This window comes from Cotesia glomerata, linkage group LG7, assembly GCF_020080835.1.
Source record: "Cotesia glomerata isolate CgM1 linkage group LG7, MPM_Cglom_v2.3, whole genome shotgun sequence".
Lineage (NCBI taxonomy): Eukaryota > Metazoa > Arthropoda > Insecta > Hymenoptera > Braconidae > Cotesia > Cotesia glomerata.
The window spans coordinates 24,988,739-25,004,175 of record NC_058164.1 but is presented as its reverse complement, the minus strand read 5'-3'; the positions used below and the strand labels follow the sequence as shown (position 1 = coordinate 25,004,175).

The following is a 15,437-nucleotide window of genomic DNA, read 5'->3' as shown; positions in this document are numbered from 1 at the left end:
CACAGATACAATTATTTAATACAAAAAGTATATGGTATAAATTTATAATCATATATAAAATATAAAAAGTAAAAAGTAAAAAGTAAATAATAATGCACTATCATCATCACATCATTACACATTTATCAATCAATCAGTTATTCTTTTAAATTCGACAGATAGAAATTAAAGCATGAACTCCGAAATTCCTTAAAAATACATTCATTTGTACAGTCTATTGGTAGTTTATTCCACACGGTGAGAAATTTCCATTATTTTTTATTCTGCATGGATTTTAGATATTACAATGGTGCATATTACTAGTGAACCTTATTGACTCAGAATAAAATTTTACAATGGCCCATAGTAATTTCCGAAACAAATGAAATCAGACATAGTAAATGGTAGAAATTGAAATGTACCATCCCTCGCGGTTTCGGAATCACTGTAAAATCACAGTGAAATTTTAGTGAGATTATAGTAAAAAGATAGTGCGACCATGATGAAATTACGGTGAAATCACCATAATTTTGTGCCATTCGGTTACTGTAGTTTTATGGTCATCTCACAGTGGTAATGCTGTGAGTTTAGAGTGGTACCACTGTGAATTTACAATGAATCCACAGTGAATCTACGGTGAATTCAATAATGAACTAATAGTGAATTTACGGTGAATTCACAATGAACTAATAGTGAATTTATGGTGAATTCACAGTGAATTCACCGGGGTAAAATAATTGTATATAATTATTTCCATGAAAAAAAAAAAATATCTGTCGGGGAGCAGGAATCGAACCGCGAACCTCATACTCGGAAGACTGACTTGCTACCAATTGACCTAAGAGAACATCGCGAGAAAATATGTTCGTGTGAACTACAAGTCCTGCATATGTTATATAAATGACTATTTTTTTTTTCGTTACATATAATTATATAAGAATCATAAATAATTTTTCGAAATTGCAAAAACATCTCATATTATTACATATAATTATATATTAATCATATATAATTATTCGAAATCGCAAAAACCATTACATATAATTATGTATAATTATACATGATTATATATAGTTATATATAATTATACATGATTATATATAATCACAAAAACCATTATACATAATTATATTTAAATTAGATGTAATTATATATTAATCATATACAATTTTCTTACCCCGGACCCAATGAGTTCACAGTGAAATTACTATGAATTCACAGTGAAACTCTATCATGAACTAACGGTGTTACAACTATCAGATCATTCTGAAGTCACGGTTAAATCATGGTAAAACGACGGTGAAATCACAGTGAAATTACTATGAATTCACTGTGGAACTATTGTGAACTCACGGTGTTATCTCTGTGAGACTACCATGAATCTACAGTGATACCACCACTAAACCATAGTGACGAAATGGCACAAAATCACTGTGAATTCACTATGAAATTACCGTGAACCCACAGTAGATTTACGGTGAAGACGATTTCACTGTGAATTCACTGTGATTTCATAGTAATTCCGAAACTGCGAGGGATAGTAAAATGAAATCCGAACAAAAACAGTTTCACTGTAAAAAAGTCGCGCCAAGTCCACGTTCATAAGACTATTAGGAAAAAAAAATTTTTTTTTTCTTTACAAAAAGATACAAAATAAAAAAGTAACCGATATGATTGTTTATGATTTTCGGAAATTAAAAAAAATTTTATTGTAAATTTAAAAATAAAAAAAAAATTTTAGAACGTATTTAGTGTGCGTGGTTGCAAAATATTTTACTTTTAATGAAATTCGTAAAATCTATTTACTAGGACTTTAAAAAAATTGAAATACACAATGACGCACACCAAGTACGTTCTAAAATTTTTTAATTTTTAAATTTACAATAAAATTTTTTAATTTCCGAAAATCATAAACAATCATATCGGTTACTTAGATTTTTTAATTTTTATTTTGTATCTTTTGTAAAGAAAAAAAATTTTTTTTCCTAATAGTCTTATGAACGTGGACTTGGCGCGACTTTTTACAGTGAAACTGTTTTTGTTCGGATTTTAGTATTTTTGTAATTATAATGAAAATTTACAATTGATAACAACTTAAATCTCGTGTTGACTGCATTTTTACTGCAAACTATCCCCTTGAAGCTACAGTTTATGTAGATGTAATTCCAGTGCACCCTGGCGGCCATAGATGCAAGCTATGAATCGCTTTTTACTGTAGTTGCGTGTCTATAGAAAGGACTACTACACATATTCATTTTATCTAGTCTGTGGCGCTGATATTCCCCATCGAAAAAAAGTCAGGATCGAAATTTCTGGGCTTACTATAGTTTGTGCTGATAAAATTTAATAATTTTAAGTGAATTAAGTGTTATAATTGATTATAATTAATTAATATCAGTAAAATAAAGTATAAATTACTTTTATAATATATCATTTTGGAAAAAGGAGAACCATATAATTAAATAAAATTTTGCAACCTCGAAATACCGTTCTGCTTACAGTAAACACAGTCGGTAGTCTGGCGCTCCGTTTACAACGGGATTTTTGAACGGACCTTGGCGCCAGATTCTACCGAATCTGTGGATCAATATTATTAAAGTTAATTAATAATAATTTCTATGAATGAATAATTATTATGAAAAATATAACAATTTATTTAAAAACTTATTTAACACTAAAACACGCCGAGTTATTTGACAGTTAAAAGCCTTGAATATAATCGCGTATATAACGTATTTTATACTTAAAAAAAAAGGCGTCATAGCGCTGTCGACTGGCTGTCAATATGGGATTCACCATAAAAATTATGAACTAGTTATTGACTCCCATTATTTAAAAATCATAAAGCATACAATTAATTTCGATTATTTAATTTTATAAATATTTCATATATTGTTAATTAAAAAAAAAATAGTTTAGTTTAGTTTTAGTTTATTAACAAAATTATGTCAAGGCAGTTGCCGAATGACAAAGAGTAAGTATACATATAATTTTACATTATTGTGCAGTTTAACTTATAAATATTTAGAGTATTTTACACAATAATATTTTTAGATAGGTGATAATATTATATACTACATTAAAAATTAATATAAAAATTTAATTTATAAAGAATTAACTAATAATTTTAAGAATCTTTGATGTTACTAAAGAGACAGGTAGGAAACTTTAAATTAAAAAGAAGCTATATAAAGAAGGTTAACGAAGTTTGAAGATTAATAAAATAATGATAGAAGCATTTACAACAGTTTATGATCAAACATCTAAATTAAATAAATAATCAAAAATTTTATTTTTGAAAACCTCCAAGCTTGATGAATTTATAATGTCCTCTGGTAGTTCTTTCCATAATCGTATAACTGTAATTACGAAAGAAGACTCATAATGAGTGGTACTGAAATTTGGGAATTTAAGGTAGTACCCTCGCGACTTCCGTCGTCAAAAGTTTGTGCTAGAGTGTATGGTACATATACTTTAGAGTCATTATTGACAAGCCTAAAACTTTTTGCTGTTTATGTACTTATTTTAGCCAATCACAAACGAGAAACTGATCGTTTGAAAAGTCTGGCAACACTGCGTGAGCGTTAAGATATTTTATAGTGGTTATACTGTAGTGTTTTGGACTAACTGTAGATTAACCTCTGTTTTGACACATGCGTTTATTTATTTATTTACATACATTTATTCGGAAATATAATTACAATGTCTGAAAAATTGACTTATAAAGGACGATTCATAAAAAAAAGTCCTTGAAAAACGACAGAAATCACTAGCAAATATGCAAATAACAAATAGAAAGAAAATAATTGACAATATTGTTTTGTTCTTTCAGAAAAATCAGTAGTTGAACTTTTTATGTTGATGTATTTACGGATTTTAAATTTTAGTATTTTTTATTATTTCATCTGACTATTATTTTTATAACTTATGAAAGATTAATATATATTATTATATTCAACTTATTAACTTTTGAATTTTTATAAATATAGAAAAATACTTATTTTCATAAAATAATCATTGTTACTTTTTTTTAAATAAATAAAATTAATAACTATAATGTTACACTTAAAGTAAATTAAACTTTTCAAATTTTTCAGCGCATGCGCGTCTCATATTTTTCGCGGCTCACAAAACTTGCGTTGTTGCCACAGTTTTATTAACGTATCCCTCCTCGGCTAAAGTCTGGTAAATTTTCATTACTTATTAATAAATATCTCTGAAACTGTGTGGTAATTATCAATGAAATTATTTTTAAAAAATTGTTTAGTTGTTAGTTAATGTTACTCTAGTTTTTTAAAAGAATCCTAAGAAAAGTTTCTGAGCTATAAAAATGTTTGTAGGTAAACTTTTCGATATCCCGTATACCGCAATGTAAAAGAGCGTTCAAAACTCAAACTTTGAAATTCAATATCTCTGAAACTAAATGGTCAAAAATTTTCAAATTGCGCCAATCGACGCAGAATTATATGAATATTAATCTGCCGAAGTTAAAAAAAAATCCTAAGAAAACGACTCTGGCGAGGGTACTACCTTAAAGAGAATATTATTTTTCTTGGCTGCTAGTCTCTCAGATCGTCTTACAGTAAGGTCTTCTTTAAATAATTCGCGCAAATAGCTAGGTTTACCAAATTCTAATAATTTATAAAAGTAACAACAAGTAAAATAAATTCGACGACTCTTTATCGAGAGCCATCCCAGTTCACGTCTATAAGGCGAGACATGTTCATCTCGCTTTAAATTGAAGATGAAGCGAATTGCTGAATTTAAAGAACGCTGGAGTTTACAATCATTTTCATCAGTTGCATTTAATAATACTATAGAGCAATAATCAATTAACGGTAAAATAGTTGCCGATACAAGTAATTTTTTAATTGATGAAGTGTAATTTCTACGTAATTTCAGGCTATATAATGCCGAATTGATTTTACTTATAGTTTTTGATGTGTGTAAGTTCCACGATAAATTACACGTAAAATGAACTCCAAGGCACTTGATTGATTCAATATAAGGTAGAGGTACACCATCAATTTCTAGCTTTAGAATACCTTCTCGCATAAGAGCTTTTACTTTGTTATTTGATCCCATTACCATTGCTTTAGTTTTAAGTAGATTTACTTCTAACCCATTATCTCTGGCCGAATCAACTACTGCTTGAGCATCTAGGTTCAACTGTCTAGTAGCTTCATGGATTTGATGACTATAACAATGTAAAGAAATATATTTATCATCAGTAAATAAACCATGATTTGTATAAGTGAGTCGTTTAGCCGCAGAGTTCATAACTAATAGAAATAATATGGGTCCTAGAACTGACCCTTGAGGAACTCCAGAAATAGATCATATAATTACATGAAAAAATTAATTTAAACTCGGCAGTTAAAAAAAATGCTTTTCTAATCAAAGTTGTTAAGAAAATAGACGCTCGTAAGCTGATTTGATGAACTGGTGCTAACTTTATTTTTTTTTAATAATTAATATTTAATATTTTGAACTGAATGTGATTTTTTTCAATTTTTTAATTAATTAGAATTTAATAAAAATTTATTTGATCGTTATTCTTATTACAGATAATTTAATATATTTAAAAATAATTTAGGGTGTCAATATTTAGACCCCCGTCAATAATTGGGGCTTTTACCTTATACAAAAATATTCATAAAATATTATTTAAAATTTTTGATCCAAAAATAATTTTATATAAAATTATTGATAAAAATTTATAAAAAAATTTTTTTACAGGATTTTTTTTATATGAAAAATTAAAAAAAAATATTTAATTTAGTTCTTCTTCAAGAATTTTCTTTTATGAGGTTATATATAATTATATATGACTATATATGGAGCAATATACAACCATGCAGGATTATATATAGTTCCATATACAATTATATATATCATTATATATAATCATACATGAAGAGGGATGGAAAACTGGAGGGGATAAATGAGAAAGAAAGCATATAACAAAATAAAAAGTGGGATGCGTCTGTGATACAAATATAATTATAAAGAATTGATAGAATAATAAAAAGAAATGTGATGCAAATATAATAATATAATAAAAATAAAAGTAAAATATTAGTTTTATTGGACAATTAACATAGAAGCTGGAAAGGCAAAAAATTATAATTGAGAATAATAATTGATGTTACCAAAGTCTGATACCTAATATGTAATATGTAGTATGAATGTGGAGAATTTAGTTTGTAAAAAAATACTTCTGTATATAATATGTAATATTTAAAATATTTTTGTAAAACACATAATTGTGATACAAATAAAGCTCTTAACTACTATAATCATACATGATTATATATGGAATTGTATATGAGGTTATATATAATTATATATGACTATATATGGAGCAATATACAGCCATGCAGGATTATATATAGTTCCATATACAATTATATATAATTATATATAATCATACATGATTATATATGGAATTGTATATGAGGTTATATATAATTATATATGACTATATATGGAGCAATATACAGCCATGCAGGATTATATATAGTTCCATATACAATTATATATAATCATACATTATTATATACGGAATTGTATATGAGGTTATATATAATTATATATGACTATATATGGAGCAATATACAACCATGCAGGATTATATATAGTTCCATATACAATTATATATAATCATACATGATTATATATGGAATTGTATATGAGGTTATATATAATTATATATGACTATATATGGAGCAATATACAACTATGCAGGATTATATATAGTTCCATATACAATTATATATAATCATACATGATTATATATGGAATTGTATATGAGGTTATATATAATTATATATGACTATATATGGAGCAATATACAGCCATGCAGGATTATATATAGTTCCATATACAATTATATATAATCATACATTATTATATACGGAATTGTATATGAGGTTATATATAATTATATATGACTATATATGGAGCAATATACAACCATGCAGGATTATATATAGTTCCATATACAATTATATATATAATTATATATAATCATACATGATTATATATGGAATTGTATATGAGGTTATATATAATTATATATGACTATATATGGAGCAATATACAGCCATGCAGGATTATATATAGTTCCATATACAATTATATATAATTATATATAATCATACATGATTATATATGGAATTGTATATGAGGTTATATATAATTATATATGACTATATATGGAGCAATATACAACCATGCAGGATTATATATAGTTCCATATACAATTATATATAAGTATATAGAATTATATATAATCATACATGATTATATATGGAATTGTATATGAGGTTATATATAATCATATATAATTATATATGACTATATATGGAGCAATATACAACCATGCAGGATTGTATATAGTCCCATATATAATTATGTATAAGTATATATAATTATATATGCTTATATATAATTAACAGACATAAAAATTTTTTCTTTGAAAAAAATTTTTTGGTAATCACAAAAAGTGTAAAATGATGTTTATAATTACGTTTAAATAATTCTGAAATACAAAATTTGTCACATTTCCTATGAGATGTTTTGGTCTGCTCTGCTACTACCTAATAGTAAAATCATTATTTATTTTATTATTTAAATAAGTGTTATATTATAATGAAATTCGGTAAAATAAATAAATTATGAATAACGACTATCTAAGACAGCAGCACAGTAGACAGACACTTCAAGACGCACGGAGATCACCAAAGTTAAGCAGAATTGAGTAGGGTTAATAGTTGGATGGGTGACCGCTGGTGTTATAGCTATAAAATTATATCTAGATATTTCTAGATATAACCACGTTATAGAAGTTATTGTTTTCACCCCGTTTTGCTTAATTTTTTATAGGTAGTAGTAGAATGCCGAAAGTTAAGTTGAAGATAACATTTTATAAATTCGTTTTATAAATTCAGAAAAATTCACATAAAGTATTATGATTTGTTAATTAATTATTTAATTAATCCAGCTTACGAAAAGCGGACTCTTTAGATTAAAAAAATTAGTTTTATTTATCGTTCCGGTATTGGGTCAACCATATTCCGGTATTGGGACTAGGCATTTAAGGTGTTCCGATACTGGGTCTTTTAGACTTTTTCAAAAAACATGTTTTTTTTTAATATTAAATTCGACAAAATTGATAAATTTAATTATTTTCGTGTAACTACATGTTTATTCTATATGATTGGATGAATTATTATTACTAATGAACCATTTGAATATTTTCTAAGTAATAAAAATCAGTCATGTACCCTTCGTCGTTCCGGTATTGGGTCTTTTACCTTACTTTCGTTTTTTTTTTTTTTTTTTTAAATTCGTCATTTTTTTATTGTTGGTTTGATCTCAGCTGCTTCCTTTTTATTAAGATAGTTTTGATAATAATAAAATGGACTCTTATAACAGTGTCGAATTCCTAAAGTAGCTTTTTGATAATAGTCTGGCATAAGTTCAATATTATTGATTACTGTAGATAGCAAATGCATTCGATCCAACATGGTAACTGTAGAAAATTTTGATTTTTTTATCAATTACGGCTTATTATACAAATAAGCCGTACAAATATATACACAGTAAAAAAATTTTCGTAAAATTTAACATAAAATTTTGTGTAGATGTTTTTTTTTACATAAAATTTATGTTAATTCTACACAAACGGTTTGTATTGATCAATCCATCCATTTTTTAACACACTCAAGTGTTAATTCAAAGTAAAACTACACTTTTTTAATGTTACTGGCCAACCAACACAAAATTTATGTTTATTTATTTATTTATTTATTACTTGAAAACATCTCAACAGCCCGAAGGCCAATTACAGAGAATTCTGATTTACAATATGTAATACAAGAGGCGCGTTAACGGTTAGCAAAATACTTAACAATTATTGAGTTATTCAATAATAACAGAAACTTACATAGAATTTTAAAGAAATTTTAATACATTAATACACTAATGCTGGATGAAATTATTACATAATATAAGATATAATTTACATTATTATTAATATAAAGATATAATTTACAAACCTAATTGTTTTAGTGATACTATTTTCATCTAGTGTTAACTACCAGTGATGCAAGGGCACTGGGACTAATTGATGAAGAAGACTCAAGCAGGTCAAAATTATTACTTTGACGTACAATAATGTTACATGCATTAATCATTCTATATAATGGTGATGATGAAGTGAAATTATTTTTAATTTTTGGTGGATAGAAAGGCTGATCAGAGCGTAGTAATCTTTGAGGTACTTGTATAGGTATAATTTCAAGGAATCTGGGACATTCTATATTATTAGACAGAATGCTCGTCATAATAAGTACAGAAGCACAGATCCTTCTTTCTTCCAACGTTAAAAGATTTGTCTCTGCACACATGGCCACACGGAGAGAAAAATATGGAAATCATTCCTATAATTTTAATGAAATGTTTTCCTATACCATTTTAAGAGCGATAACTTAAATTATGGGAATTGTACCTATAATTTTTGGGAAATGTTACTATAATTATGGGTATAGTTCCTATAATTATAGGAACGATACCTATAATTATAACTGTAATATCGGCATGATTCCCATAATATATAGGAATAGTTTCTATAATATTATAGGAACCATTCCCATAATATTATAGTGATGATGCCTAATAATATTGAGATATTTATGATTACAACTCAAGTTATTTGTGACTTCGATGACCATTGTGAATTTTGGAGTTATTCCGAAAAAACACTTTTTTCGGTTTTCTTTCGTTCACGATATCTCTCGAACGAATCAACCGATTTTGACCGGACTGGTGGCGATCGACGTGGTTTTTTGAGGTTAAGAGCTGATTAGTTTTTGGAATTGAACCTTTAAGCAGTTTAAAAGTTATTCCAAAAAAACCACATTTGAAAAAAATTTTTTTTTCAGTTTTTTTAAGATTTCTCAAAATCTATTGATCTGAATCGGTCCAAATAATTTTTAAAATCTAAGTTTAGTCAAGCTCTTTCGAATGGCACCAACCGCGATGAAATCGGTCAAGCCGTTCAAAAGTTATAAGCGGTTCACATACTTTCACACACACACACACACACACACACACACACACACACACACACACACACACACACACACACACACACACACACACACACACACACACGCACACACACATACAGACGCCGTGACAACCTCGCGGGGATAGTCAGGGAAGCTTCCTGTGACCTTCAAATGTCGAGATCTGATGAAAACTCGATTTTTGCAAAACGGGGTGAAAACAATAACTTCCCGATTTTTGAAAATCTTCGATTTTCTTAGCGGGAAGTTAAAAATCATCTACACAAAATTTTATGTTAAATTTTACGAAAATTTTTTTACTGTGTATATAAACTTAAATATAAAAATATATTAAATAAATTTACTTGCGTCATCTGCAGTATTGGTAATGAAATGAACATGAAGATGATAAAACCTCGGTAAATAAAGAAAATATATTCTCAAATTTGCAGCTAACACTGGATACTTTTTTGTAATAATTTCAGTGCCTTCTTTCTTAATTTTTTTCAGTAAGGGAAGGTGAGTTTCATTCAAGTCTCGAATAGTCATCAGTTTCTGTTGAGTAAAGGCAACATAATGCATCTCTGAAATTTCCTTGCTTCGCCATTTTGAATCTTTTACTAATACATATCCGGTTGATTCATCTTTATCAATATGGAGTGTACGTTCTTGTTCTTTTTTACCACTTAATAAATCGTAGACCCACTAGAAAAAATTTTTTTTATAAAAATTTTGTTTAAAAGTCGTTAAATAGCTTAGTTAATAAAAAAAGTTTACAAACTTTGAGATTATCTTTCGGTAGTATCTTCTCGTTTATAAAAGGTAGAGTGACGTTCTTATAAAGTTCTGGAGTTTCTTCGATGAACCAATACTCAGCTAATTTAAATTCTTTAAATTCTTTATCTTCAGCAGGACACTTTATAGTTGCATCTATATCTTTTTAAATTAAATTTAAATCAATAACTTTTAACCCTTCAGCACTCTCGCAAAATGATTTACTATCATTACTCGCGCGATGAGAAAAACTCTCACGCCTTTTGTGGGAGCGCACGCATGCTTATAGCCCCTTTAATTTAAAAAATCTCAAACAAGATAAATTTTTTAAAACAAAAAAAATTGACTTATTTAAAAATAATAATTAATAATAATACATCCAAACATAAATGCACTCTTACGGAAACCTCCGCTGTACCTATCAGACCCGATTTTTTAAATTCTGACCCCCCTACTTTACTATTGCGATGAGAAAATATCTCACAGAGTTAATAAAATTTATTTTATTTTTTTATAGTATAGAACAATTAAAATCCGAACAAAAACAGTTTCACTGTAAAAAAGTCGCACCAAGTCCACGTTCATAAGACTATTAGGAAAAAAAATTTTTTTTTTCTTTACAAAAAGATACAAACCCTCGCAGTTTCGGAATTACTATGAAATCACAGTGAATTCACAGTGAAATCGTCTTCACCGTAAATCTATTGTGGGTTCACGGTAATTTCATAGTGAATTCACAGTGATTTTGTGCCATTTCGTCACTATGGTTTAGTGGTGGTATCACTGTAGATTCATGGTAGTCTCACAGAGATAACACCGTGAGTTCACAATAGTTCCACAGTGAATTCATAGTAATTTCACTGTGATTTCACCGTCGTTTTACCATGATTTAACCGTGACTTCAGAATGATCTGATAGTTGTAACACCGTTAGTTCATGATAGAGTTTCACTGTGAATTCATAGTAATTTCACTGTGAACTCATTGGGTCCGGGGTAAGAAAATTGTATATGATTAATATATAATTACATCTAATTTAAATATAATTATGTATAATGGTTTTTGTGATTATATATAATCATGTATAATTATATATAACTATATATAATCATGTATAATTATACATAATTATATGTAATGGTTTTTGCGATTTCGAATAATTATATATGATTAATATATAATTATATGTAATAATATGAGATGGTTTTTGCAATTTCGAAAAATTATTTATGATTCTTATATAATTATATGTAACGAAAAAAAAAATAGTCATTTATATAACATATGCAGGACTTGTAGTTCACACGAACATATTTTCTCGCGATGTTCTCTTAGGTCAATTGGTAGCAAGTCAGTCTTCCGAGTATGAGGTTCGCGGTTCGATTCCTGCTCCCGACAGATATTTTTTTTTTCATGGAAATAATTATATACAATTATTTTTACCCCGGTGAATTCACTGTGAATTCACCATAAATTCACTGTGGATTCATTGTGAATTCACCATAAATTCACTGTGGATTCATTGTGAATTCACCGTAGATTCACTGTGGATTCATTGTAAATTAACAGTGGTACCACTCTAAACTCACAGCATTACCACTGTGAGATGACCATAAAACTACAGTAACCGAATGGCACAAAATTATGGTGATTTCACCGTAATTTCATCATGGTCGCACTATCTTTTTACTATAATCTCACTAAAATTTCACTGTGATTTTACAGTGATTCCGAAACCGCGAGGGAAATAAAAAAATTAAAAAATCCGAGTAACCGATATGATTGTTTATGATTTTCGGAAATTAAAAAAAATTTTTTTGTAAATTTAAAAATTAAAAAAAAATTTTAGAACGTATTTAGTGTGCGCGGTTGCAAAATATTTTACTTTTAATGAAATTCGTAAAATCTATTTACTAGGACTTTAAAAAAATTGAAATACACAATGACGCACACCAAGTACGTTCTAAAATTTTTTAATTTTTAAATTTACAAAAAATTTTTTTAATTTCCGAAAATCATAAACAATCATATCGGTTACTCGGATTTTTAATTTTTTATTTTGTATCTTTTGTAAAGAAAAAAAAATTTTTTTCCTAATAGTCTTATGAACGTGGACTTGGTGCGACTTTTTTACAGTGAAACTGTTTTTGTTCGGATTTTAGTATTTTTTGTAATTATAATGAAAATTTACAATTGATAACAACTTAAATCTCGTGTTGACTGCATTTTTTACTGCAAACTATCCCCTTAAAGCTACAGTTTATGTAGATGTAATTCCAGTGCACCCTGGCGGCCATAGATGCAAGCTATGAATCACTTTTTACTGTAGTTGCGTGTCTATAGGAAGGATTACTACACATTTTTATTTTATCTAGTCTGTGGCGCTGATATTCCCCATCGAAAAAAAGTCAGGATCGAAATTTCTGGGCTTACTATAGTTTGTGCTGATAAAATTTAATAATTTTAAGTGAATTAAGTGTTATAATTGATTATAATTAATTAATATCAGTAAAATAAAGTATAAATTACTTTTATAATATATTATTTTGGAAAAAGGAGAACCATATAATTAAATAAAATTTTGCAACCTCGAAATACCGTTCTGCTTACAGTAAACACAGTCGGTAGTCTGGCGCTCCGTTTACAACGGATTTGAACGGAACTTGGCGCCAGATTCTACCGAATCTGTGGATAATAATATTGCAGTCTGAAATAATATTAATTTTTTGGCAGATAGAAAAAAAATCATATAGTCATTCCATTTGAAATTTGAAAGATAATTTGAGTTATTGATGAGCGTGAGAGAAAATCTCATAGCGAGAGTACTGAAGGGTTAAACTGAATAATAAGATTTATAATTTGAAAAAATAAAAAATTGGGAAAAATAATTAAAATTTAATTACCGTTAGTTTCATTAGTCAGAGTTACCTCAAAATGACATTCTTTGTCATTACTGTCTTTAAGCTCAAAAATCGTTTCTTCATTAAAAATTTTTTGTTTCAATTCCAAAATATCACTGGAAAAACTTTTCCTCGAGAGAACAATTATGGCATTCTTACGATTAAATTTACCTTTAATTGCTATTTTTTTCTGGTGAGTATCATTTTTCAGAACTTCAATAATTGAAAGATTTCCCTTTATTTGTTTGTAAGCGTTTTCCATTTTTTATGCCTTACTCTTAAAAATTTTTTATTAAAGAAGAAAATGAGAGACTTTTGTTGGTAATCTTGAAAAAAAAAAAAAAAAATAATAATGTAATTTAATTGCTGATTGTAGGACAAAGTCTCCTAACAGCCAAAAGATACATAAAATATTATATTATACAGAGTGTGCTTTGTAATAGAAAGAACCAAAAGCAAAATGTCTACACTGAGAAAACAGTTCATTTAAGAAGGGTTTACATTTTTCCTCTCTCTTGCCCTCTATTGGACAAACGAAAGTATCTCTGTCATACTTGTACAACAAATGGAATCTTAAAATGCATTTTATGCATAAATAAATGAAAATTTTCCAAAAAAGCGCTTCGCTCTTCGATAGATAATTTAATTTTTTTTCGAAATTTTATCACATACATGAGAAAAACACGTTTGAAAATCAACTATAAACCGCTCTTGAAATGAGGCTCGTTAACTATAAATAAATCTCTTATTTAAATATCACAAGAAATATTTATTTGAGACAAAGTTACAGTATATTTGAATGAAATCCAGATTTGTTTATAGTTAACAAATCTAACAAAAGAAATTTGTTAACATTCAATATATATTTTTAACTTATTTCAAATAAAACTGCGCATTTGAGCCAAACAAACTGTTTTCTCAGTGTATAAGTAATGTATGTTATCGTTATTACTCATAGCAGTTTAGCTGAAATCAACACAGAAGCTAATGGCCTTTATGGCAAAAGGCAAATAAATTAATTTCCAAGAACAAAATGAAAAATAAAAAAAAAGAATGATAATTATAATAATAATAATAATAAAGATAGATAGTTATTATTATTACTCTAAGCCGTATACTCCCGATCCAAATTCTTGAAGAATGACTAATTTTTAATTATTACTTCTTCAATATAATATTTTATCGGTATGAGGTCTCATACCATCAGAGAAAATTTCGGTGAAATTCACAATTAAAATTCGTTTATCGACAATTATTGTTAGAGAAAGATGTCATTTTTACTCAGTGTAACTTTTTTCAGTAACTGAAAAAATAATTCAGACAGCCCAGATCAGGACTCGAACCTGGATCTTTTGGTTACGCGCCAAATGCTCTATCAGTTAAGCTATCTGAAATACTGTCCGTAACTACCTTCCAGTTACCTATTAAGTTGCACTGAGTAAGTCTCTTTTGGCCAAGGCTTTTAATATTTAAGGTATTTAATATATTTATATATACATATATATATATATATATATATATATATATATATATATATATATATATATATATATATATATATATATGCATATGTATATATATATGTATATATATATATATATATATGAGCATATATAATGAGCATATATATATATATATATATATATATATATATGTATATATATATATATATATATATATATATATATATATATATATAGATAGATAGATAG

General features: G+C 27.5%; 2 protein-coding genes across 2 annotated transcripts in view; both read right to left on the bottom strand.

Annotated features, from left to right (window-relative positions):
- LOC123268359 (TGF-beta-activated kinase 1 and MAP3K7-binding protein 2) overlaps positions 1-137 on the bottom strand; it is a 57,652-nt gene extending 57,515 nt beyond the window's left edge. The window contains exon 1 of the mRNA XM_044733345.1: positions 115-137. Coding sequence (XP_044589280.1) covers positions 115-122 — 8 coding nt within the window. The 5' untranslated portion in view covers positions 123-137. The remainder of the gene's footprint in view (positions 1-114) is intronic.
- An 8,005-nt stretch (positions 138-8,142) lies between these two features.
- Positions 8,143-14,032, bottom strand: LOC123269451 (m7GpppX diphosphatase-like). Its single transcript, XM_044735153.1, has 4 exons — positions 13,729-14,032; positions 10,834-10,988; positions 10,418-10,757; positions 8,143-8,515 (listed from the first exon to the last, which is right to left on the bottom strand). The coding sequence occupies exons 1-4, from the start codon at positions 13,985-13,987 to the stop codon at positions 8,334-8,336; spliced, it is 936 nt and encodes a 311-aa protein (XP_044591088.1). The 5' UTR covers positions 13,988-14,032; the 3' UTR covers positions 8,143-8,333.
- Positions 14,033-15,437: the final 1,405 nt, after the last annotated feature.

Bases quoted from the DNA above. Each gene is read 5' to 3' on its own strand.
- LOC123269451 (XM_044735153.1), bottom strand. From the start codon at position 13,987: ATGGAAAACGCTTACAAACAAATAAAGGGAAATCTTTCAATTATTGAA. The intron at 10,989-13,728 runs GTAATTAAATTT...TAATTTAAAAAG, and splicing joins TCTGACTAATGAAACTAACG to ATATAGATGCAACTATAAAG. The intron at 10,758-10,833 runs GTTTGTAAACTT...AATTTTTTCTAG, and splicing joins TACCGAAAGATAATCTCAAA to TGGGTCTACGATTTATTAAG.